At 43.1% G+C, this 26,844-nt stretch overlaps 1 protein-coding gene across 1 annotated transcript in view; it reads right to left on the bottom strand.

The window, feature by feature from the left end:
• Positions 1 to 4,568: 4,568 nt before the first annotated feature.
• Positions 4,569 to 26,844, bottom strand: part of col12a1a (collagen, type XII, alpha 1a) — a gene marked incomplete at its 5' end in the record, with an annotated part of 123,432 nt that continues 101,156 nt past the window's right edge. The window contains 15 exons of the mRNA XM_080750443.1: positions 4,569 to 5,671; positions 6,406 to 6,576; positions 8,553 to 8,630; positions 9,728 to 9,910; positions 10,619 to 10,685; positions 10,781 to 10,816; positions 11,407 to 11,478; positions 13,492 to 13,545; positions 13,914 to 13,967; positions 15,127 to 15,180; positions 16,626 to 16,721; positions 17,418 to 17,471; positions 18,158 to 18,244; positions 19,341 to 19,418; positions 20,581 to 20,739. Coding sequence (XP_080606569.1) covers positions 5,661 to 5,671; positions 6,406 to 6,576; positions 8,553 to 8,630; positions 9,728 to 9,910; positions 10,619 to 10,685; positions 10,781 to 10,816; positions 11,407 to 11,478; positions 13,492 to 13,545; positions 13,914 to 13,967; positions 15,127 to 15,180; positions 16,626 to 16,721; positions 17,418 to 17,471; positions 18,158 to 18,244; positions 19,341 to 19,418; positions 20,581 to 20,739 — 1,254 coding nt within the window. The 3' untranslated portion in view covers positions 4,569 to 5,660. The remainder of the gene's footprint in view (positions 5,672 to 6,405; positions 6,577 to 8,552; positions 8,631 to 9,727; positions 9,911 to 10,618; positions 10,686 to 10,780; positions 10,817 to 11,406; positions 11,479 to 13,491; positions 13,546 to 13,913; positions 13,968 to 15,126; positions 15,181 to 16,625; positions 16,722 to 17,417; positions 17,472 to 18,157; positions 18,245 to 19,340; positions 19,419 to 20,580; positions 20,740 to 26,844) is intronic.

The raw sequence follows: 26,844 nt of genomic DNA, 5'->3' as shown, positions 1-26,844 counted from the left end.
CATTTTCCTTATTTTTGTAAAGTCGTCTTGTTATTTAAAGGCCTACACTGTTCGTATTGCACTGAACCTGTTGGTGGAGGACATTTGGGGTAAAATAAAAACCCTAAACTTTGAATCTCTGGACTTGTCGACTTTTTGGAGCCTTGGCCGTCGGGCAACCTTTACAGGGCCCCACCATGCTTTTCAAAATATCTTATATTCATTTTAGTCGATAATACAGTATACAGGTTTTAACCTTGGCAACCACCCGAATAATTAAATATCATGTTTTCAATGTCCCTAATTTCAAAACATTTCAGATGCAATAGGGTGCTATCTTTGGGCTAAAATTGAAATGATACAGAGACGATTGGCAATACACATCAATGAGAATCACATCAAGAGTCAATCCATTCAAGCCAATTTTAGTACCACTCTCATGGTTCCGTCTCTCTCACACACACACACACACACACACACACACACACACGAGGAATTGTCAGACCAGGGTCTCAACGTCTTCTCCTATACGTCTGTTTTTACACCAAATGTGAAATTGATTATACTAAATGTATCTGAATTAACTCAAAAGACATGAACAACTCCATTGAATATATTATATATGATTTTATCAATAAAACTGAAATTGGAACGATGCATCTACTTTGATTCTGTCCTTGAAATTGAACTTAAAGGGGCCCCACCATGATTTTTTTTCTTTCTTTTTTTGGTCTTCCCAGTGTCTCTTCCAGCCCCCCCAAAAACCTGTTCATTAACGCCTTTGATTTTCTGAATGGGCGTGTCTGAAGCTATATCCTATTGAGACTATAATATGAGGTGGAACCATGAGGTAAAGTGTCACTAAAATTGGCTTGAATGGATTGACTCAGCATGGATTTTAATGTGATACCATGTAAATCTTAATGTATTGTCTATTATAGTCTAAACACAGTTTCCTGTTGCCAACAAAAAGCATTTTGGTGTTGCATCTGAAATGGGTCTGAGTAGAGATCCAGAACATGAAGATTAAATATCCGAGCGGTTGTCTAAGCTAAAACCTCTATAAAACCGTGTAATAGACCGATATTTATCTATAATATATATCTTGAAAAGCAAGGTGGGTGCCCTTTTAAGGACCACTTCACCCGGACAACCAGATCTTATTTTATTGTTGTTTGGGACACGATCAACAGAAGTTATTTTTTGTGTTCAATCTGTGTTTTTAGATATTTTAGTATTTCAGCATGCTACAACTGGTCATATGATATGACTTTTATCTTACTCTTGCACTTTTATCTAATCTTTTAATGAAAATGTGCAAGAGTACAATGAATTGTGCAAATATTCATGGAGTAGTGGTTAAAGTGAAGACCCTTGTGGCCAGAAGGTACTAGTTCAACCTTGGCAAGGGTGTTGTTCAAAGTTTTAACCGACTCTAATACCTTTAACTAATCTTCACTTAAAATGAGCTTCAACTTTAAAGTCCTTGGTTCAAACCCAGCATCTATATCTGCCATCTTTTACATTACTCATGCACCTATATCTGATCTTTTAGTGAAAAACATGCAAGAGAAACCACATAGTCTTAATCTTAATGGAGTAGTGGTTATGAAATGGGACTCGTTATCAGGAGGTTGTTGGTTCAATCCCAGCAGGGAGCTTTAGTTTAGTTTTACCTGCCTCTTTCACCCTTGTCTGATCTTTTAATCAAGAAATTCCTATATCTGATCTTTTAGTGAAAAACATGCAAGAGAAACCACACAGTCTTAACCTTGATGGAGTAGTGGTTATGAAATGGGACTCGTTCACAGGTGGTAGTTGGTTCAATCCCAGCAGGGAGCTTTAGTTTAGTTTTACCTTCCTCTTTTACCCTTGTCTGATATTTTAATCAATAACCTGTACAGGCACAGATCAGCATAATCCATGGTGGAGTAGTGGTTAAGACACAGCTTCTACAGTTCAAAGGTCATGGGTTCAAAGCCCCTGGGTGTATTTTTCAAGTTTGAACCGGCATTACAACAAGGAAAACCATTTGTTGTTTATTTGACCTTTCTTTATTTCCTCTTTTTACCTGGATTTTTGATGCAGTGGTTAAGATACAGGGATTGCAATCAGGATGATTGATTTGAAACCAGCAAGAACATTTCCCATGTTTTGTCTGGCGCTAGTGACTTAATCTTTCATTTAAAACTGCAAAATTGAACTAACCACATATTAAATTCAGTAGAATAGTGGCTAAGCTGCAGCCCTTGAATGTATTTGTATGTGTCCAGAACATCCTGTGCTCAGAGGGCTGAATGAGATCACCTGGGCTGGTGTTCCTCAAAGACGCTGTTAATTGAATAACCTCATTGGGCAAGGGTTCATTGGCTTAATCAGAGCACCTAACAGGGCTCTTAAAGAGACACTATAGCAAGTGAATGTGAATACAATATGTACCCATAGTATCCTTAATCTGTATAGTCAAATAGTTTGGGACAAATACTATTTATTTTTCAACTTTAAAGCTTTTTTTAGATTTGGTTTTTAGTTTTAACCTGGGTTACATTATACTTCTATTTATATTTCATCCTCCAGTGGAACATGGTATTTTCTATTATTTTTAACATAATAATATACAAGTAAGACACCTCAGGGCGACATGCAACCTCGCAGAGGTCGCGCCAATTCTTGGCCATCTGGCCAGTGATGTATATCGGTCGGACCAGTTACCCATATATGGAGACCCCTGGTACCATATATGGAGATCCATGTACTGTATATGGTACATCCATCCCTTTTATGCCCATACATGGGGATCCCTGTCTGAACCAGCCACACAGATATGGGCTGTCTTCCTCCATATATGGGCATTCCCATATAAAGTCCTTTTAGATATGGGCTTAATATTGATGACATCAGGGATCTCCATATATGGGCATAAAAGGGAATCTGTTAGAGTGGTTCCCATGACATCACAACATACACTCCCTTTTATGCCCATACATGGAGATCCCTATCTGAACCAGCCACACAGATATGGGCCATGTCTTGGCCATCTGGACAGTGATGTATATCGATGACATCAGGGATCTTCACATATGGGCAAAAAAGGGATTCTGGGGGAATACCCATATATGGACTTTTACACAGGTGATGTCACCTGTGATATCACCTGTGATGTCACTGTGATGTGTCAGGGGAACCACAGTGTCAGGCGTGACCTTCAGAGATTCACGGATACGTGGACAAGATGTGCCAGTTTTCATAGTAAACTTGCAACCTACGGTCGCAACAATGACGATATATAATAAGTGTAGCATGGCAATGTTTTTAATTTTTCTTTTTTCTTTTTACATTGGACAACATAATGTAGCAAGGCACTTTTTACTGCTTACCTGTCTTTTTGGTATATCCCGTTTTTTACATTGGACACACGGACAGCATGGCATCTACAGTATGATGCCTCCCTGTCATTGCTTCCCTTTCTTCAATGGTGCTACCATTCTACATAGTATCCATACTAGGTCATTTATTATATCCATACTGAATACTATGTATGAATGCATGCTATATAGTATACATACTAGATCATTCATTGTATCCATACTGCATACTATACGAATACATACTATATAGTATGCATACTAGACCATGTAGTGTATCTATGCTGCATATTACACTATGCATACTACATACTGTGTGGTTAGTTGACCTTTTCATAGTGAAAGATGATGATTTAGAATGATTAAATGACTGGAAGACAAGAACAAATGCTACATTTTCAGTAGTTTTATTGAAAAATGCCTCTTCTGTTTCAGAAATAAATAAGAAAATAAGGCTGTGGAATTCACAAATGTGCAGTTAAAACATGAGAAAAGCAATTCTATGTCTATAGTCTTGCACGCAAATCCCAACTGCATTGATACAAAACAACAACTATTTTCTGATTTAGAAATACTTAACGTCCCTAAATATACAACACAGACATGCAATTCCACCTTCTTTGGTAACAAAAAGATTGTCAGCTGTGAATTGTTACAATATTTCAGATTAACTTTGGCTTACAGGACTTGGAAAAAGCCATGACCAATCTTTGCATGAACTGGAATGGAAGTGTATGTGGATAAAAGCATTATGGCAAACAGATTTACATTGTGATTTTTTTCCCCCCCTAACTGTGAAATGAACATAGCTTTTTGGAAAGCATTGAAAAAACATACATAGTACTCTTGACATATTTGTTGATTTTCACATGATTAGTGCATTGCACATTCGACTCCGATAAACACTTGATGCAGTTATATTACAAGCAGAGACAATTAAGGGAACAGCTAGCAAGCACACAGGTTTTGTACTGAAATAACATCTAGAGTTTTGTACTCTTCTTGCTAAACTTGTCTCACTTTGGCAAAACATATATGTTCAATAAAGCCAGGGGTATCAAACCCGTAGAATTTTTATCAAGTCATACTTACACGTGACCATTGAAATAATTTTAATATAGCACTTTCTGAGAACTCATGTTTGTGCCTATGATGGTATTCTCTCAGTATCATCTCTTGGTAGTGACCGCTTTCCTCGCTGGTTTCGTGTGTAACCAGGCGACTGTATTGTCTCATAATCTTCGGCTGGCTCCTCAGGTATAGACACGACCGCAGGCTCGGGCTCGTAGCGTTCGGCTAGAAAATATTTAGTTTGGCCAATCAAAAAAGATGTTCTACAGTATTTCATCTTAACATGCACAACATACATTTAGTGTTACATTGCACGATGCTATTGAAATCTGGCATGTCTATTTCCTTCTTTAAGATGCCAGAAGAGGTTTGAAAACAGCTCAAAAAACACTCTTATTTTTAAACCTCAAAATAACCCAAAAACAAAACAAAGACACAAAATGTAAGGATGACATTGACAATAACACATTCTGGACTGGATATTTGTCTCAATTTCCTTTCTAATCCTAAAACCCGCTGAGGTATTAGATAAGAATATAGGACATCATCAAGTAAAATAAAATATAAAATAAAAACATAACAAATCGCAGAAACACATTGTCAATGGTGTCTGGCAAACACACAAAAATATGATTAATTGTACAAAATGGCACATGCTTCAGTCTGGACCGGAGCACTAACTACTGTATAAATCACTGAACGCATCATAATCAGAGGTTATGCTGGCAGTAAGTAAGCAGAGTGTTATAAGGCACAAGCTCAATACAGATGTTAACTTGATTTTTAGTGAATTGCTGACTTTCAAACATCATTTACAAGGCACAAATTAGTTTATTTACAGGTATCACCTCTTCATCGACATGTTAACACTTGCTGTTGTCAGTTACGAAAATCCCTTTGGTTAGTAGATTGTTTTTGGGTGAAGTTTTGTTTTGTACATGCTCCTTCCTTCGTAGAAAATGCTCTCTCACTCTGTTTTTTCCACCGGGTTTTTGGTTCAAGATGCAAACAGGCCAGTAGGTTGCCATCACTGTAGCTTGCAGCTGTGATCGGATGTTAGTGCCAGTCCACTCCTCACTGTTTTTTTTTTCTCTCTCTCTCTTTTCTTTACAGTTTATTGGTTCGTTTTAACGTTGCTCATTAATTATGTCCATGGTGATTAATCCTTACATGCCCCCTTAGTGACCGGGCAAACATCTCAGAAACAGGACTTCAAAGTGTAAGCAGCACAGGCGGCTTAGTTTACTATGCCGTACCTGAAAATAGTTGAAAGAGGGTGTGAGTGTTTTACTGGGGCACAAAGTCATCTGCATTCTGCATCTCATTCTCTATGAGTAACCAGACTTCACATACACAACGCTTCACATGCCACTTTCAGTATTCTATGTCAAATGTATGTTTTTCTCCGAATATAGGGGTTCCTCGTGAACAAAGATGTTGGCATTCACTCAACAAAACTGAGAAAAATGTTTTGCGCTCTTGTTAATACTTAAGCTTTGTACTTAAGTCATACAAGTTGTACAATAAATAGTGAAAAGACGGTTGGGGCGCCAACATACAGTATTATGGAAGAGAGACAGAAAAATGCTCGCACACTGAAGGAACCAATAAGAAGGAACCAAGAAGAAAACGTGAAGAACGAACTGCAAGAACACCACAGTGGGGTTTCCAGATGCAACATTCTTTTCTATATTTAATAATCCATGGTGCGATGCAAAGCAAAAACTCCAACCATAGATTATTAAATATTGAAAAGACTTTAGCAACACCAGTGTGGACATTCCCTCTTTACGTATCATTGTGCGAAACCATGTTCCTCTCTCATTCACCAGTCTCAAACATCAATCCTTTGGAACCCTTATGTTCTGATCACCATACATTATCAAAGCAAAAAAAGGTAGTGCATTGAGTTGCAAATAAAAAAAATTAGTGTGCATTAACCTGGTATGTAATATTGTGCCATGCAAGGCCTAAATGCTGTTCAAGGTACCTGTATATCCTTGTCCGTTGTAAGGTATGCCAACGCACTGAGAGGAGTCGCAGTATCCTGGCGGGCCGGGTGGTCCCCTCACCCCGGGAGTACCCTGGCGACCCGGAGGGCCACGAGGCCCAGCAGAGCCTGAGGGACCTGGGGAACCCGTTCTCGACTCGCCTGGTGGCCCTGGAGAGGTGAGAAGGCACGCACAGTTTAAAACGGGAGGGTTTTGTAGCCAAGAAGGAAACCCCGTGACATCACCACGGAAATGATATGGGTCACACTGGTATGTAGTACTGTAATTTAAATATTTAGACGACCCAATTAAAAAGCTTGACCACAAAAAAAAAGGGGGGTACTTAGGGGGCTCAGTTGAGTTACCCCCCCGGCCCCCTCTGTCTAGACGCAAAAATCCCAGGGTGGAATTCCCCCCCTCTCCCCCCCGCTCTCTTTCTCTCTGACTCCCTTAAATGAGCCCATGTGTTGTCAATGAAGCCACCAAGGAAAAGCTCATTGTAGAACAATCTGAATCTCCCACCCACACACACACACGGACAGTGAGTCATCCGTGTGGGTTTCCTCCTACTACTCAGTCTGTTCTCACTTCATTCATAGAAAGACAGACATGGCAGTGTTTGGATTGGGGTAGGCAACACATCAATAGAAGATGCTTGCCGTTTGCCTGCTGTTTTTCCCACTAACCCTCCCCTCCCAATGATAGGCAATTGTCTGAGGTGGTGGGCTTTTCCGAGGAAACAACAAACCGAGTATCGGTTGCAGCTGAGGCTCGTACTGCGGCCTCTTCCATCCAGATGATGTCCTAATAATAACTCGCCCAGACTAAATACAACAGTTTGGCTTCTTTCTTAAGAGTTCCAACAGGATAGAGATCAATAAAAGAAAAGAAAAAAACGCCAAGCGAATGCTTGATGAGGCATTTAAATGGAAAGAAGTCACTTTCCGTTTAAAGTACAATAGTTCACGCGCCGTGGAATTTCAAAACGGTCACGATGTGGGATTCGCAGAATAGCCATTATGTGCGCGAGCTGTAAATCATTAAGAAATGAAAGAATTGGGAATACAATTCCAAGTGTTCAACCAAGGATTTATGTTGAATTTATTTAATTGAAATTTCACTGGAGGATAAACCCATTGAGTTGCATCAACTCTTTTTTCGAGGGTGTCGTCCTGAATGAAGGTACTTCACAGTAAAATTCTCAGTGTTCATATATCCATTTGTCATTTTAATTGTTCCAGGAGGAATAGTCACAGCCCATATCTGGCACCGTGCATAGTGGAGTGAAAACGAAAGGTCGCCATTTTGGAACTCAAAACGTTAAAACCATCCCTGGCAGTGAACGGTGAGACACGCCAGACCGTCCGCAGCTGTCGAAGAACCCAAGGTTGTACAGGAAGCCTCCGTGAAGATGCTTTTATGTTCCATGCTTCACTGTGACGCACATGGTGCATGGCAGCCTCATTGTTCGTCCTTACAGTTACAGTCACAGCTGTCTTGCAATGTGGACGGCACAGGAAGATGATGTACTGTGTTCCTGGATATCAGGTGCGTCCCATCACTGAAACCCAAAGCCTTCTATTCTTAGTGAAACGGACCTGGGGTTGGCTCTGTACTTGGGTCTGCTCTCGTGTCCTTCCACGGCAAATGTCTTCGCCAGAAATAGCGGCTCTACAAGCTCACGACGCGAATGTTCACATGTGTGCTGAGGTTCAGGTGGTTAACCCATTTCAACCTGGAAAGCCTATAAACGTTGTTATACCTTTCAATCTGGGAACGCATATGTGTTATTTTAATTGTTACTATTACTATGTCCAGCAGAAACTTGGCATCTCTGAGTCTCAAATGTGTATGTTTTTTTCTTTCTTCATAAATTAAACCTTTCTTCGTCATACAAGAGTGTCGCACAAAAGTAGCAGAAAGCAGACCTTGTAGATCGGCTATTTTCACTATTTTCCGGTTCTGGACATACATGGTTACATGGTTTCCAAGGTTCAAGAACAATGTTCTTGGTAGTTGAGTTCAAGCCCCATTTACCACCTTGAATTTCCTCCCGGGTGAACATCAGTCAAATTGGAACCAAACGGATCCTCTGGTCCAAAGGGTGAGAGTGATTTACCATTTAGAAGAAGGGAAAGGTCTTTACCTGGTGGACCACTGGTTCCTCTTTGTCCTCGCTGTCCAAGTCCTGGACTTCCTCTCTCGCCTTTCTCTCCTCCCAAACCTGGTGGGAGCAATCAGAAGTAGAGAAATCAGCAACACAGGGTTCCCACACATTTTTACCAATTAATTTCCAAAACTTTTCCAGAATATTTAACCCCATTTCCAGGACTATATAACAATAATTCAGCTCAATAACAAGTTGCTTACTCCTATGCGCAATGCCTAAAGACGGGTAGTGTATGACAGTGGTTCTCAACCTTTTCAGGCTGTGACCCCTAAAATAATCATATTTGAACTGGGGAACCGGCACCCTGACGAGCACTAAGAGTTGACGAATTCTGTTGACGTTTCTATTGTGAAAATAGCAGATCTACATGCTCGAGCATGTAGATCTGCTATTTTCACAATTTCTGCCTCTAATATTTGACAAATTGGCCCATGTTTAATTTGTCATTTCAGAGGTATTAACAAAATCAATAACCAAAGACGATGCATAGCTATTTCTTTCCAGGACCTTCCAGGACCCTTGATAAATTCCAAAACTTTTCCAGTTCTGGACAAAATACTTTTCAGATTTCAAAACATTTCCAGGAATTTCATGACCGTGGGAACCCTGGCAACAGTAACAGTTTGTACTTACAAACATCCCCTCTGTCTGGAAACAACCAAATGCTAAGGCTAACTAGAGTAACGTATGGATGAGGAACAATTTACCATGATGGACAAGTCTCATGGTACTGTATGCTAAACCTAACCTAATCCATCCATGTGCAAACGTCAAAGGTAATACGGTTATGTTATTTCCTTCACACCGGATGGAACAGCATGGGAACCATAGTCAAATGAGACTCCCTCTTTCATTGGTGTGTCGCCCAGGTTGTGCCAAAACATTTAACTTCTATTTAACTAACCTTGACCTCACAGAAATTATGATTAAACCCAACCTTAACCCTAACCTCACAGAAATGATGACTAAACCTAACTTCAAAACCCTGTCCACCTGGGCAAAACACAAGGGGAAAAAAAGACTCTCCCATAGTCAAACGCAACCGTGTGCTTAATTAACTGTGTGCTTAGTCGTCATTGGTCTCTGACACCCCGTACCACTTACAAAACATGGAAAAGAATGGACGCATGCAGGGCTTGGGTCTACTGTACCTCTTTCTCCTGGTTGACCAGGTTGACCCGGGTGACCCGGGGTTCCGCTTCGGCCGGGTTGACCGGGCTCTCCGCGAGTTCCCGAGTTGCCAGGAGGGCCGGGAGGGCCGATGGGCCCTGGCGTGTTGCTGCGGTATCCAGAGGGAATCTGGTTCAGCATCATGTCGATCCTGCTCATTTGGCCTGCAAGAGGTCAGTGACACAATGTCATGGATTAAAGCAGAATTAAATCTCGAATGAAAGAAATGTGTATGGCCAAAGTCTTAATATGCGATTTGTGAAACAGTATGAAACTAGTGCAGTTTCCTAAAGAATTAACACACTACAACTATGATGTTTAACATTGATCCTGCTGTTCTACATACTGTCAACCAGATCAATAAATCACCTACTGAGGCTTTAACCTTTGCTTTTATGAAATATATGGAAAACGCTTCGGAACATATTGCTAGTTTGACCAAACAGCCGTAGACTGGCTATTTCCGCTGCACAACACGCTTCCATAGAGACAAGCTGGCTTCTGTGGAATCCAAATGACTGAACTCCATGAGATTTGTAAGGTTTGAAAATAAAAAAATAAGGAAGAAAACAGTAATACTAATAATCTAGATTTGCAGGTGCTATAAAATGGCCTTTAGGCCATTGGTTCTCAAAGTGGTATCAGGGGATGACCCCCAGGGTTACTTTTGGTTTTCTTTTAACATTTTAATAACACAAATCTTGCATGTGGGTCCCTATCACAAAATATGTTCAGATGAGAGTCAGTGGCCAAATACATATTAAATATAAAACTCACTTTACATGGAAAAAGTTTTAGAAGCACTGCGTTTAGACTACAGAGACATTCTACCTAATGATCACTGCTTTAGACTACAGAGACATTGTACTTACTGTTCACAAGCTGTTCACACACTTGTCTGGCGATGGAGCGCATCATGTTCTGGGATGCAAAGTCTCCCTGAGTAGCAAAGACATTTTAATGAGACCGATTTGTCTTGATGTCATGTCATAAGAGTGCAAGGTTATTAAGATTCTAATAAACATAATACATACCCTCTCTCCCTTTTCTCCTTTTCCGCCAACTGGTCCCTGTTAAAAGAGAAGAACGCCATTGTCAGCGCCAAGATGAGAAACATGTTTGAGCTTTGAGGCGACGCTTTAATGAAACACGATTAAGCATGAAAAAATAGACAACAACTGGGTATCTGTTACACTGCAGAATCTTCTCCAGACATTTAGAAATACTAGTGACTTGCAAGCATATAATCTCAAGTCTGAAGCATGGCTTAAGGCAAATCAAACATGCCAACATTAACTCTGAAACTGAACTCGTGAACCTCTTTTCTCCCTTTCACCATAACAGGATGTTCCTCGCCAGTTCACGTGAGAGGACGTCGTGCTCCGTGGTTTAGTATTGCAACGTCGTGCATCATAATGGACTATTTTTATGTGGTTTGAGTGTTTTGTATACGGCGTGATTGTTCTGTTTTATTGTTGTACACCTGCCCAGGGACTGCAGATGAAAATGAGCTCTTAGCTAACAGCTACATCTGGTACACTGCATCGGATTTCTATTGCTTGTAAATCAGTTCAAATTCGTACATTGTCCGCAAATAAACAGAATAAAGTAAAACAAAGAAAAGCATCAGACTTGTTAAACACTGGATCATTGCACATACCGGGTTTCCTGTATCTCCGGGCTTCCCTGGTTTTCCTGAAATGCCCTGTACTCCTGGATTGCCAGGATTTCCCTGGAAAGAAAATGCAAAAAATTGTACTGTAATATTGTCCCAGTGCACGTTACGCGCACAGCACAAAATGTAATATTGACCCAGTGCATGTTAACGTGCACAGTACAAAGTGTAATATTGACCCAGTGCTTGTTACAGTACGTGCACAGAGAATAAGAATGTAATGAGCTTCAATTTCAGATGTGTGTTTTATGTACATAACGCCTGCTGTGGGCACATGATACACTGACGGTTCTGTGGGGTCTGGCGAAATCAAAATCAGTTTAACCACTTTAACCCTACACTGTATAGATCGGCTATTTGAAGATAGCCGATCTACGAGTGTTGCGGATCTACAGATCTTGTGTGGTGGCTGTCAATTTCCCCGCACAAAATCTTTTCAGATGGGTGTCCGTGCCCAAATACGTTTTAATCTGGGGGACCTTGGCAGGGAAAACTTTGACAACCACTGTGATACCGCTCCAACCGTATTGGTTAAAGCCAAAAAAAGTGATTTTTGAAACATGGCACACGCAGCGCACACCAATATTTGGGGTGTTTCCCTGAAACTGAACTGCCTTCACTGAATGTGTGTGCGCCAACCCATGCTTCATTTTATAGAAGTATCTTCTGAAGTTCTGTTGTGTTCTGTGCTAGTCTGGCCAATTCAAATATCTTGCAATTATAACTGCTTTTCAGTTTGGAGATCACTTGACTAGCGTTTTTCATGCCACAGCCATCGCTACACCTCCCCCTTATTTATGAATGTTTTTGCGGATCTGCACTGAAATAGCCCCTATGGAATCCTCCTATACTGAAATCAGTCCCCAGGACTGAGAACTTTAACCCCAGCGTACCACAGAGGATCTAGATGGGATGTGTACAGTGTGTACTGTACTGTACATGCCAGCACATGCTAAACATCCTTTGGAAGAGTCTAGCGTTGTATATCGCACATGAATGCCATGTTGGCATGCAGGTCTGTGGCATTGCGGGACTATTAAGTAGATACAGGCCTCACCAAACCACAAAAAAGAAAATGAGATGCACGCTTCCCCCCCCCCCCCCTCTCTCTCTCTCTCTCTGCTTTTCTCTCATAATATAACAGCGGAGAGAAGGGCCGAGAGACTGCAGTCTGTGTTTTTATGTGCTGCTCCAGTGGAGTGGAACTGCAGAACCAGAGGGGTAATTGTTTTACATATATCAGGAAATAACGCCCGCTCCAAGGGGGGGTATTTACATCTCTCAACACAAAGACACATACAGTAGTAACCCCCACCCCGCACACTCTCTCTCTGTTGGGTGGTAAACCTTGTATGTCCAAAACTGTTACTTTCAATGACTCAAATTCAAAAATAGCAGCTCTGCAAGCTGTAGTATGATCAATTAGGGCAGGGGTCTTCAACGTTTTCAGGCCAAGGACCCCTTAGTTGAGAGAGAGATGAAGCAGGGACCCCCACAACCTTTTCATAGATTCCAATTCCTTATAGTTTCATTGTTTGACAGCACAATCGTCAGTGTATTTTTGATTCATGTCAATTTGTGTTTTCAGATTTATTAGTGTTTAACCACTTGAATGTCAATACATAACTTGACATTTCACTCTGTACTCCCCTCTTTTTCCCCCCTACACCAAACATCTTTGCAGAAAATAGCCGATCTACAAGCTCAGAAAATAGCCGATCTACAAGCTCACAACGCCTCGCAGCGCGAGTCGTTGTGAGCTTGTAGATCTGCTATTTTTGGCTAAAGTTATCTGAATATGAACACTAGGGTTCAAGTGGTTAATATAAAAAGGAGAAAAAATGCTTCTATCATACAAAGATTTGGAGGCCCCCCTGTAGTAACTCTGAGGACCCCCAAGGGCTCCCGGACCCCTTGTTGAAGACCCCTGAATTAGGGTGTTCATTTACCCCCCCAAAAAAAACACAAAAAGTTTAAATATGGAGATAAGAGGTTTCTGCCCGACAGTAACAATATACACGCACGCGTGCGCGCACACATGCACGCACGCACACACACACACACACTCACCATTGCTCCTGGTGGGCCTCTGGGTCCAGACTGTCCCTCCTTCCCTGGTGGTCCCTGTGAAAGAAACAACAATATACGCTGACACCCGGGGTACAACACACCGGGGACCTTAATCCAATACATCAGCACTGTTGTAGATGTATCGCTTTTCAGGTTCTCGTTTTCTACCCTTGAACTGAACGTGGTTGCTGGAAAATGAATTACAGTACGGCGCAGGGCTATCGGGGGAGCATAGGGGAGCATTGGCCATGACGCAAAATGGCTATAATGCAAGGTAACGGTGAAACAACATGGGTATAGTGCCTCTGTACTACATGCTGAGCTAAGTAAGTGCTCACATGCAAAGCACATGTCCTAAGTAGGTGTTGGCTGGATTTATTTGTGGGGCTGTCAACAGAGTGTGTACATTGAACAGAGCTTACCCGGGCTCCGGCTGGTCCGACTGGGCCTAGAGGGCCGGCAGCTCCGGGAGAACCCTGTAAATAAAGCAGACACACTTAATCAAAATGGTAATGATCAGGAAAATAAGATTCATACAAGGTCCCAAATGACGCTCCATAAAAAAATGTCTGCAGTTTCCTAATGATGTAGCCAAAGATGATAGACCATCTGTTTCCCTCCAAACCGGAACTATTTTATTTTAATTTTTTTAAATGGTTGCTGCATATGTGTTTACTGGAACACGTGTGCGGGACAATGCTGGCATAATTAGCTTGATTGTGCGAGGGGAAACAATGCGATGGTGCTAACAGTGCGCTGAAGCTGCCCAGGTCTCGATTGTGTGATTATTCCCATGTCTCACAACTGCCTTATTTCTAGGTCAAAGTAATCAGTGGTGAAGCTCCGTCCAGTTTGAAGGGTGGAAGTTGGCCGAACGAGAGGCTCCTCACTCAGCCAGGAGATGACGGTGTAATGCCAGGGCCACTCAGAAATGGCCTTCAGAAACCACGGGGATCTTTTTTCAGAACGCCAAATAAATCCATCCGTCTAATGTGAAGTGAGCCCCCACCCCCACACCCCCAAAAAAAACCTGACAAAGCCAAGTCGAACTCAGCAAATCTGAGGTCCCATTGTCTGCACAGAGCCTTTGGACTTGGTACAGCACGGCGTCCAAAATCCAAAGAACTTTCAGGAAAACATTCAGAGAGACAGTCCAGGAACCGTTGGAGTTGTAGTAATCCAATTTTCGGGGGGTTGATCTTCTTGAGGCTTCTATCCCATCAAGCAGCATCCCCGGGATGACTTTCGGAGACGAAAGAAACCTATACGACGACGTGGTACTCCGAGTCTTTTTTTTTTTTCTTTCACAAAGTCCTCTTCGATCACAAAGCACATGTTCCATTCCCCCTGTTTCCTGCTGGTAAGACGAGTCTGCGCTCCATAATAATTTAACTGCATCACTGGCCTTCTACTGTGTGTCAATCAGTGGGGCTGATTTGAGAGTCGGGGGCCTCTCCGGGGGGATGGCACGGTCTACCTCCCACTTTGAGTGTGGTTTTAAACTCGCCATGTGGACCCATTCCAGGCTCCAGTAGCAATGCTCCTCTCTGTGGATAGCCTCCGGTTTCCTGTTCAAAAACCACAGCTGGGGAATAAAATAAAATGTAAAAAAAAAAAGGAGAAAGCAGTACTCACTTGACGACCAGGCAGACCTGCGCCTCCGTTCTCTCCCTTGGGTCCTTGGCGACCCTGAAGGAGGAGTGAGGAGAGGACAGGTTAGAGTTGAAATACCAATCAAGAACAACCCTAACTGCTCTGGTCTTTCTCTCGTTCACTATGAATGGGAATGCATCCATATCCACGTGTTGAAAGAGACGCAGAGAAGGAAAGGAGGAAGGAAGGAGTCTATCTGGCTGGCAAAAATAGAGGCCATAATCAATCAATCAGTCCATCCATCCATCCATGAATCATCTTTAACGACCACACAAATGAGGTGCTGATAACGCAGACATCAAGCATAAATCACACTCACTCATAGACTAGAAACAGAGAACCTGATCTCATAAGCCTTCTTCCTACAAGCTAGATCCCTTTTTAAAATGATCACTTATCACTGGGGAGCATAAGTGTGGTGGTTGTCACATATATCGTTGCTGTCCGGTGGAACCCTCGTATGTCCAAAACGGTTACTTTTCAGGCTTCAAATAAAAAAAATAGAAGATCTGCAAAGCGCAAAACCCATCACACTATGATGTGTTTTGAGCTCGTAGATCTAGCTATTCTTTCGCTAATTTCTGTGTGACACGTAGTGTGACGAAGTCGAAATATAGAGATGCCAGGTTTCTGCCCTACAGCAACAATATATCAAATGCAGGTGTCAACTGACACCTGCATTAAGTGTGGTGGTGGCTGTCACGTGTAGTCTACATTTTACAAACAAAATAAGCTCTGTACATAACTGTAGTCCCGGGGTTCCAGAAGATGGCATGCCCGTTGGCAGTATGCCGTTGTGATGCTACCTTTTACCCCTTAACCCATTTAGGCCTAGAATTAGAAGGATTCAAAAGACACTTATAGAATCGGGTCAAAATTCTAATGTTCACGACTTTTCAAAAATAGCAGATCTACAAGCTCGCAGCGCGGCACTCGGTGCCGCGCTGTGAGCTTGTATATCTGCTATTTTTCAATAGTTAAAGCATAAAATAATGATACACAAAATGTGTACCCGTTCTAAATGGGTTAAAGTATGTTTAACTCCAGGTACATACTGTACCTGCTGCTATGTGGGCCTACCGAGGCCTTGCCTCTCTTTGCACCTGTTGTCTAATCTACCTTCATGCATGTTTCTGGTTCAATTCTGGTGCTGGTCAAATGAAGCAATGGGGGAAATGAACCGGAACAGGAAACGGGTATGCCACCCTCTGCAACCCAGGACCAGAGTTATGTGTAACGTCCGGGATTCGAACCCCCGGTCTCCCGCGTGAAGTCCAATATCTTAACCACTAGACCACAGGGATATTAGACTTTTGATGCCATCAGGTTGAGGCATTGAGTCACTCTGCTACACACAGTATGCACAGATACTACTACTGACTGATGACTGCCACGCTTTCCTGTAGGCCTAATGTTATGTGTGAGTGTGGTTTTAGTGGAATTAAATAGACATTTTAGGAAGCAGGTAAAGTTGAACTTACAGGCTCTCCAGGCAGAGACAGTCCGTTAGGGCCTTGTGGACCTGGGGGTCCCATCGTACCAGGAAGTCCTGCATCACCACGGGGGCCCGCTGGACCCTACAGAATATACCCACACACAAACATGTTCACACACATACGACTGTACATCGTCCTCAGAGAAGTATAGCAGCCGTTTCCCAACATACAGTAGATGGGGAAAAGGATACCTTTTCATTTCAAGGACCCATAGTTTGGTAAGCATAAGGCCAACTCTCAGAGTGTAAAAAATGGAACCCTTACAGGTCCATTTGGTTCCCGTTGAACACTCTCTGCATTACAGACCTGTAAGGGTCCACATGGTTCTTAAGTATCAATCATCTGAGAATCACTGATGTGAGAATGAGTCACCGCAGTGTCAGAGGAGTTTGAGAAATGTGCCTTCTGAGTTCTGACCATTCAACATACTGTATGGCATACAGTATGTTGAGTGGTTCTCAAAATGAGGACCCCCAGGGGTCCTTGAGGAAGTTCCAGTGTCTTCTAAATCGTCTCTTCCATCAACATATATTTTCAAATTGTTCCATGTCCTTTGGGGTTCTTGACATCAAGATGTTAGAACACCACCCCCCCCAAATAATAATGAACTGTTCGTTTTGTCTGAGACATTAACATTATATTGCCTTTAGTGTATACATTTGTCTTTTACTGGCTGGCAATGAACTGGTTCAAAACTTTGAAATGACCGATGCATTAAAAGTTCAGAGAACGTGAGAGAAAACGGTCGAAGGAAAGCGTGTGCAGCGTGCAACTTACAGCTTGGCCGCTATCTCCTCTCTCTCCACGTGGTCCCTTGGTGCCTGGGCTTCCCTACGATAGCAAGGAGAGACAGAAAAGGCAGTCGGTGATGATTGAGAGTGAGTGTAAGAACAGGAGCCGATTCCAGAGGTCCTAAAAACGCAAGCCATCAGAAATGATCCTCGCTGGGGCTTAAGTGAGGTTGCCGAGCTGAGCACTCATATTCCAGACCTCCTCTTCAAGGAGTCTGCTGCCGTTGTTTTTTCCGACGGGCATTTATCTTTTGACACGTCTCCCCAAGCCCCCATGCCGTTTTGCATGCCACTGGTTTCATCCCCCTCTCGATTCCCCTTTCCCCAGGAAAAGGAAAATACCACTCCTTTTCGCTATAGGGATGTCCTCCTCGGTTTGTCTCTACCATTGACGGCGACTGCAAACTACAAAAGGCGAAGTACACAGTAGAATCCTCCAGTGTTAGCTCATGCATTTGTAACTCTGCGTAACTGCGGAGTTCACACTCAAAATGGACCATTTTCTTATATTTGTACACTCTCACACTTAATTTAAATGTGATTTTACTATGTAGCCCACTGACTCCAAGTCTATCGTAACAATACACCTATCTGGCTAGATAATCAGAGAGATATGTGGTATTATCATCATCATCACCACATGAGAAAGCCTTTACAATCAGGCGAGGACTGACAGAGACAGAGAGGGTGATGAGAGACAAGAAGAGAGATGTGTAATGTCTTTACCGAAGGTCCTGGAGGCCCTTGAGGGCCGATGCTGTCCTGAGTGCATGTGCAGGAGTGAGGAAGGGACGGGCACTTGGCCTCATCTCTCTGAGAAGGAAAGGATGAGGAGAAGAGATACATGAAAATCAGGTCAGGCTTTTAAAGAACACACATCTTATGAGTCCCGGTATGTTCCTCTAGACGTCCCCTTGATACTTGTGGCGACCCAGAAACTGCATGGGGCAAACTAAAGTGAAGATGCCTGATGTAAATGAGTGACAATGCACTGGCAGCAGCGGTGCTTTTGGCTTTCCCTCTGAGTTTAAGAGGAGGAGACGTATTAGAAAACCTGTGAAAGCCATTATGGAAAAGTGGTTTGTAGAGAAATGTGACGGGAAGCAGCAAAATCGGTATGGGGATTTGGGACAAAACCCTTTATGACAGCTAAAAACCTTCAAAATATTTAAAGGAAATGAGCATTCGACATAAATCATATAATGCTACTATCTTGGCATTAATATCCGATGCATTAATATCGGATGGAAATTATACACAAATTAACTTATAATTGGCTTAACTGCACATGCATCCGGTAGTTGACATATCACAGATCATGACCATGATGATTTGCTATCTGCCGGTGATGAAAAGAAGCGTTTGTGTCCATGTGATTGGGAGGACATATTGACCACAGTCAGAATGGCGCTTTTAGTCTACAATGTCCCATTCATTTGTGTCCAGGCAACAATTTCAAAGAGAGCAGCCTATTTCTGAGCCTCACATTTAGCCTGACTATAGCCTATAGCAACACGTGTGTATATCCTAAACATTGTAAATTGCAATGCCCCTAAAGGCATTAGGCTACGGTACATGCGTGAGTAAGAGCCATGATTCCCTGACCATACATTCCTAACATTGGTCTAAACATTGGGTGATGATGGATTGGGAAAGAAAGAAATACAAAAGGGGCGTTTTTTTTTTTTTTCCCTCCCTGGTTTTCTTCTCCTTCCAAGAGTGCTTTTTTTTAATCATCCAAATGGATTCAACATGCGACAGAGATAGAGAGAGACATCTCTGCAACGTGCCTTATGCGTTGCTTTCGTATCAAGAGTCAGGAGAGTGCCAACTGCTACATTCAAACGACGTTGGAATTACATTAATGACACTTTCCCGAAAGCCAGCGAGATACGGTGTGCGCGCTTACCGTGGCGGGCAGGTCGCAGCATTTGTCCCGCGTGGTCCAGCTCAAGCTGCAGACGATATCGAACATCTGGAGCTGGAACTAACAAAGCACAGACAAAGGGGGAAACATTGAGGGGTGTTACAAATGGATCCCATTCAGGATGAAAAAGGCACGCTTTTTGAGAAATCAGGCCAGCAGCTCAAACCAAGATGGACACTCTCAGAGAGATGAAGAGTGAGAAGCGGTTGCCTGTTGTTTGATCGTTGGTCGTTGCCAGCTACAGTGTGGAGTTCCTCTTTGGGGGAATGAATTTAACCCGGCAACCTCTGTGATGCTCCCCCCCAAGCTTTTGAACTTTTAGTTTGAACCAGGGGGTCATCATCGCCAAATTCTATTTTTGTCACAGACATACGAAAAGAGTGGACAATAATATTACCGGAAACATGTATAGAGCTAGCTAGCCCTGAATGGCCATAACGGGTCTTTAACTCTGAGAGTGTTCAAACGGAACCAAATGGACCCGTATTTGTACACTCTCAGAGTTATGGTGGTCCTTCCAAATAAAACATTTAAGAAGAACCGCTAGTTCTCAAACTAGTGGTGTAGTAGCCGCTAGAATTACTACAGAGACCAGCTAGTACTAGTGCAGAGGTCTTCAACAGGGGGTCCTCAGAGTTACTACAGGGGGTCCGCCAAATCTTTGTGTGATCATGTTTGATCACTTTGAACCCTAGCATCCCTATTCTTAGTGGAACATTAGCCACACAATAGCAGATCTACAAGCTCACAACGCCTCGCGCTGCGAGGCGTTGTGAGCTTGTAGATCAGCTATCTTTTGGCACAGAGGTTTGGTGTAGAGGGAAAAGAAGAGCAGACTAGTAGGTATTGACAGTTCAAGTGGTTAAATATATAAAAATACACATTAATCCAACCTACACTGATGATAGTGCTGTCAAGTCTAAACTGTTTAAGAAATAATCCATGTACATCTGCAACACAATTTTATACGATGTGCAGTGGGTGTCATAGTGTTGTGGTAAATCAGTGTCATACATATTCTGAAGAAGACCTGGAGACTTGACATTCACTAATTGGGTCTTATGATCAAAATAAGAACATTATAATGGTGTGTAAAAAAAAGAAAATCAAGAATCTTCCCATAGACAAGGACAAGTCTTTGCCACGTACACATTTTGTCTGTGTACGGACACAATGAAGATCCTTGGTTGAATACGTTTCTTTTTTTTTATTTTAAACTTACTGTCGCAGATTGCCTCTTTCCCCCTCCTGGCTTGTTTATCTTTCCAAGCACTTCATAGCCATCCAAGGTGATGTTGTTGGCTTCTTTGACGGGCTTCTCCGCCACCTCCTGACAGTCAATCATGAGCTTGACTTTCTCGGGTGAGATGGTGATGTGGAGCTGCGGAGAAAGACAGTGGACAGAGCGTTAGCGAAAACCTTCGACAACGTTAGATTGCTAAACACCTGGCAGATTCGTTTCTATGCAAAACGCTTGGCGTTGAGAACCGAGGATATTTACAGCTTTGGAAAAACTTGGTTTGGCATTTATTTTGGCTTGGGAGGGGGAATGATTGCCCCTTTAAAAAGAGCAATGTTGAAAAATTAACCAAGCGAGTAGGGACAAACTCGGTGAACCCATCTGATGCTGACAAAGATGCTGATGCTGTATTTCACATAATCGCAGCATTTGGTAAAATGTTTAGTCAATCTCGTCTCCACAGAATTATGCTAATTACAGATTCTGACATTACACAAGAGTGGTCAGAGCTTTGGCATGAAACCCATGTTTTGGCATCCAACCCATGCCTTAACAGATGTACGGAACATTAAGAAGGGAAACATACTGTGTAACAGTTGCCATTTCCATGTAGCATTAGTGATTGTGTAACAACATACAATGACAAGGTGCCAGATTTTGAGATTTCCTGTCCAGGGAATCCTATATACCACATCTTGAAATCATACCATTTGTGGTGCCCCATCAAAAGTGCTACACTTTCCATATTTTCCCCTCACTGTTGCACATTTTCCACTGCTGAACAGGCCGACAAGCTTTCTTTCTGTCAGAAAAAAAAGCAACCTAACATTTCTCCCTACAGAGTTGCACCAACCACAGGCTAGGCCATAGCTCTTGGCAACCAATCAGAAAATTACAGTCGACTTCCTTGGCAACAGAACAGACCGTCAGGCAGACCGCAGAGGGAGAGGGGTGTCGGTTACCCCAGGGTTCTGGCTTGGATATATTACACCATGATGCTCTTGAGGGCTTACCAAAATAACTCTCAATGATATACTAGGATGTGCAACTATCGCATATGTATATATTACCTCATTGACCAATACGTAAACACACACAAAAAAAGAAAAAAAAGAACTGTTTGGCCCCTGGAAAATAATGATTCATGAAAGCCGGCTTCATTGTCGACCATCGCTATTACTGCAGTTGACTTTGCTGACTGTCAAGTGATCTGGACTTGCTGCATGAAAGATGAACTTTTATTTCTAAATGTAAAGGGTCTTGCTACAATATGGACATGTATTCCATGTTAGAATATGTTCCATGTGGGCTGTCTGGTCTAAACTAGTTGGACTGGTTGAGCCAGTCCAAATCCTTCTTCTCCTCAGTCACAACCAAGTTCGTGTCTGACTCCCGTCTTGTCTCGCGTGTATTGTATGCACCCTCTCTCTGCCTTCAGTTTCCTGTCTTTCTACACTCGCCTATCAAAATAAAGCAGAGAACGCCGAGTATAAATCTAAAGAAAAAAGAAAAGAAATACGTTCCACGTTGTCCACATTATACAGATAGTATATCTGAATACATCTGGTTACATTTCAGGTTCGTTCCCCTCGACTCCATCGATATACTTCCACGCGATTTCTATCAGACTCCGTTTTATTGTTCTTGGCTCGGCCTTCGTCCCCTGTTTGTATTTCTAAAACCTATGCCTTTCACGCTCACACTTTTGTGCGCTCACCAACCATTCCGTTCATGGCACCAGGTGCGGCGTGCGTTTTCTCCAGCGAAAAAGCAACCGAGAGTTAGCAAGTTAGCGTCGCTGATAATAAAACGGAAATTAAAATGTGAAGTCACTCCATTAAATGGCCGTCTCGGTGGACAGGACACGTAATTGTCTATGAAAATCTCAACTTCCATTGACCAGTGTTCGCTTCATTGTTGCCAGAATGCAAGCTCCCCTCGTTTTATTGTTGCCAGAATGCAAGCTCCCATGTCCGCTCTGGGAAGACACTGCTCATCACGGAGCCCGGGCTTGAAATATTGCACGGAGAGCTACTTTGAGTTAGTACACTAAATCATTTCCCGCATTTCTAGCATGGTTTTTCAGTTCATTAATTCTACTTGGCCAGGTCAACAATGAGCAGACTTCTTTACCAGAAAGAAGGCATCCAAGTCAAAACAGTGTCCTAAAAACGGGAGGGGGGGGGGGAATACAAAGACTGCAGTCAAAGAACACCGAGACAAAGTGTCCGTTGGACTTCATGGGCCGGCGTCATAAAGAGCTCTGGCTTTGTGGAGCGCTCTGTCCACCCCCCCGCCCCCAACCCCCCGCTCTTGCTCAATTAGTGCATGCATACACTGGCACAAGCAGCCTTCCCCAATTCCAGTCTCCCCGAAAGGAAAGTTTGAATGACTTCAGGAACTTCTGAAAGAACAATAAAAGGTTGTGTGGCTTTAAAGCACAGGTTGCCGAAACCTTAAACATCGTAGCGTGGCCTGCGACCACTAAAAAAGCGCATTACTACTCCTATTTCCATTTCGAAGGCCCTCAGGGGTGCAACACTCTACGACGGCGCACAGTGTCAGCGCGAGTTCAGGAGAAATGTCCGCGTCTGGGAAGGAACGTTCTCTCTTACTTTCTCCCCCTGGGGTCCCCCCCACACCTCTACGGGGAGGGATTCCCTCCCGCAGCCACGCTAGGGACCCGACCGCCGTCTGGTAAAGCTATCGCTAAGAGCTTTCCCACATGATCAGCCAGCGCCGAGGTAGACTCCGAGTCTGACCTCTCCAACCTGGATTTTCCTTCTTTATTATTATGTTTTTTTCTTTTTCTTTTAATGACTGCGCATGTCCCATACTATTTATATCCATATAAGAACGGTCGTGTCGTTCTGTGACAACAGTTCTTCTGCTCTCGTGACAATTTGCCGAAAATAGACGCTGCATTTGGAATGACGGAATGGCTTTTTTAAGCTTTTGCAATCATGACAAATAACTGTAAACCTCATATTGCGATATATTGCTGGTAAAAGAAAATGGGGGAAAAAATCACACCCAGTGTGAAGTGAGCGGTGCCTTTGAGCAGTTCATTTCAATAAACTATATATATATATATATGAATTCTTGTGTTGTCCATTAACGTCAAGGCCGTTCAACAGTGCCACTTGGTCACCCAGCAGTATTGCACATGACGCATACTGAATACAGATATACCTACACACGCTGCATAGTGCATACAGACATACATACTGTACCTACACACAAAGTCGAGCATTGGAGCGCTGAGGCACCGCTCAGAAATAGTACGCTACCACTTGTACAGGTATATGGTAGCTGCAGTACATGAAGATAAATGCATTGTAAAAATCAGTAACCCCAATACCTGAGGGTTGACATTTGTGTGTTTGTCTTTGACTCCAGATAGAGTCACGGTCGTTCCGGACATTAAGTTCAGCTGTCGTCTGTGTCAAACCTCAACTCTGAGCAGGGACGTGCTGGGCCCCTGATTCAGCCTGGGAAAAAGAGTTGGAGAGGCCCTCATTGCGCGCTATAGAGAGAGATCTCTCTCCATAGCGCTGCTGCTACTCAAAGATTTGCCAAATTTCAGATCATGCCAAGTGACAAGCCAGGTGGCCAATTACATGAGTTATATTTCATTGTTGTCGGGTGGAAACCTTGTATGTCCAAAACCGTTTGTTGTGTATTTATCATTTTAAAAATGATTTAAACCAGTGAAAACAGCCGATCTACAAGCACACAACGCCTCGCACCGCGAGGCGTTGTGTGCTTGTAGATCTGCTGTTTTCACTACTTTTGTGCGACGGCCTTGTATGATGAAGCAGGGCTTTGCTTTGCGAAAGAAATTACACATTTGGAACTTGGAGATACGAGGTTTCTGCCCGACAGTGACGATTTACTTTGTTGGCCGCCCAGCCCCCAAAATGGAACGGCCTGGACCGGCCGAGAATGAACCGGCCGTTCGGGAGTTGTCCCGTTTTTCCCAATGGCCAGCACGTCCCTGACTCTGAGGTTTGCGGCACCGATACTCGGGTCACTCCAGTAAACGACCATGGACATAAGTGTTGGGAAACCACTGACAACACATAAACACACAGCAGCAGCAGCACGACACTCAGCATCGCTGCCCGTTCGGCAGACCAGCAAATAAGCAGGTAGGGCAAGACCGCTAGAGAACGCTCTGCAACTACCGCACCACAACGCAGCCACACAGGGTACAATTCCGACTGGAGGCTACAGTCTTAACAAAACAAACACACGCGTCAGCCCTGTGCACGCACGTACCCACACACGCACGTACCCACTCACACACACACTCACACACACACACACACACACACACCAGGCTGGCATCCAAATGGAGCAGCGTTGATGTCACCTCGGTGATGTCACTCGCATCTAGCCTGAACCCAGCATTTTCCAGGGTCCAACTCATTCATGAAGTTAGCCTTTAATTAGTTGTGTAGCGGTCGAATTGAAAAGACATTAACTGTTCACTCTTGATTCCAAAGCCAATCTATCTCCCGGTGTTGGATTTTTTCACTAAGCGTTCTCCGAGACTACTAGAGCTGTACCCTCTAATACCAGGAAGGAAGTGGGCTACGTTTGATGTTTGGCTTTAAAACCCTTAGTTAAGCAAAGAAATAAGGGTCAATCTGTTGATTACTTAGTAGGAAAACTTTGAACTTTTGTTTTCGAAATGAGGGTACATTGTACATTGGACTGGGAACAAAAGTGGGAATCGCAATTGCCCATGCCCTACTGTGCGCCTTTTTTTAGTTTCCGTGATGAATCTAGGCTGTTTAAGGCCATTCCGGGTCGGTATAAAAATAAACTCTTTCATTGTTCAATCCATCACGCCCTCCAGTTGGGGGAACATAACAGAGGATGTTTTATATCCACTGCTGCTTTGAGTTGAAGGGGGAAGGCGTTTGATGTCCCCTCTCTAAACCCCCTGCTGTGGCCCCCCCGGGAGAGTCTGGGCGCTTTTGCAAACAACTGTATATCACGGCTGTTAAACTCGGTATGTGACCGAATCGTTATAAACGAAACGGTGAGTTTTCAAAGAAAGTGTCATTTCATCACGCAGGGGTTCACTAATAACGCTTTCATCCGACGACAAAGGGGCCAGTAGAAAGTCATGGCGCGACAGACAGTAAACTCCAGACCGAGCTCACTGGATCGTTTAGGCCAGTGCTGGGAGAAGAAAATAAAACGAGAAAGAATTGGCAAAAGAAAACAAACATATGATAGTTATTCCATAATAATAATAATATCGCCTGCAGCCTGCTACTGTTCAACCGATAGTGCCAGTTACCAAAAAAGAATATGTTGACGTTGAACCCCGAGAGATGACAGGTCTTGACACCGTGATGAATGGCTTTATTTGTCGTTTTAATCAATTGTTTCACTACATTTCCCGAGACAGGAAAGAGAAATATCCCCCAATTCAGTCATGGTAAATTCTATTTAGACTTGGTGACACATGCCAACAGGCATAAACCTGCTCTCCTCAAGCTTTAAGAAAACGTAACTGGGATTCTATTTCTGAGGCCAGACAAACAGTCGGGTTTAAAGAAGGAAATTCTGCTTATTGAGAGCAAAATTACAGTCAAAGCTCTCATTCCTGAAACAATACCTCAAGGCACTTAGTGTGTACAGTAGGCGAAAGTTTTGTTCTGTTTGCCAATGAGAACCTGGCCAGACTCCTAATGCACTGGACTGCGTTTACCGCAAAACACGTTAAACCCAAACAAAAGCCCGTCCAATCCGCCGCTACTACACAACGGTTTGGAGCTCAGCATCAGCGTCCAATCAGCACATGGGGACAGGGGTGTCACAAGGGGGGTGGGGGGGGGGGGGGTGGGACTGAGTTACTATAGGGCCCAACGTGGAGGGGGCCTTCATTATTTTATACTTTAGCTATTGAAAAATAGCAGATATACAAGCTCACAGCGCGGCACCGAGTGCCTCGCTGCGAGCTTGTAGATCTGCTATTTTTGGAAAAGTCGTGAAAATGTGTGCAAATGTTAAAAATTTAAGTGAACATTCGTAACTCAAATTTTGCTTCTGGGGGGGTCCCTGGAACTGAATATTTTGACATGGGAGTCCGTGGCCAAATATATATCACTTTGGGGGTCCTTGACATGAAAAGATTTAACCACCACTGACATAGGGGGTTTTTCAAAAAACCTCTTGCACAACCTCTTGCACCGCTCACTTAAAGCTGGGTGTGACTTGCACAAATTT

This window comes from Nannobrachium achirus (genome assembly GCF_963921795.1).
Source record: "Nannobrachium achirus genome assembly, chromosome: 20".
Taxonomy (NCBI): Eukaryota; Metazoa; Chordata; class Actinopteri; order Myctophiformes; family Myctophidae; genus Nannobrachium; species Nannobrachium achirus.
This window is presented reverse-complemented; position numbering and strand designations above follow the sequence as displayed.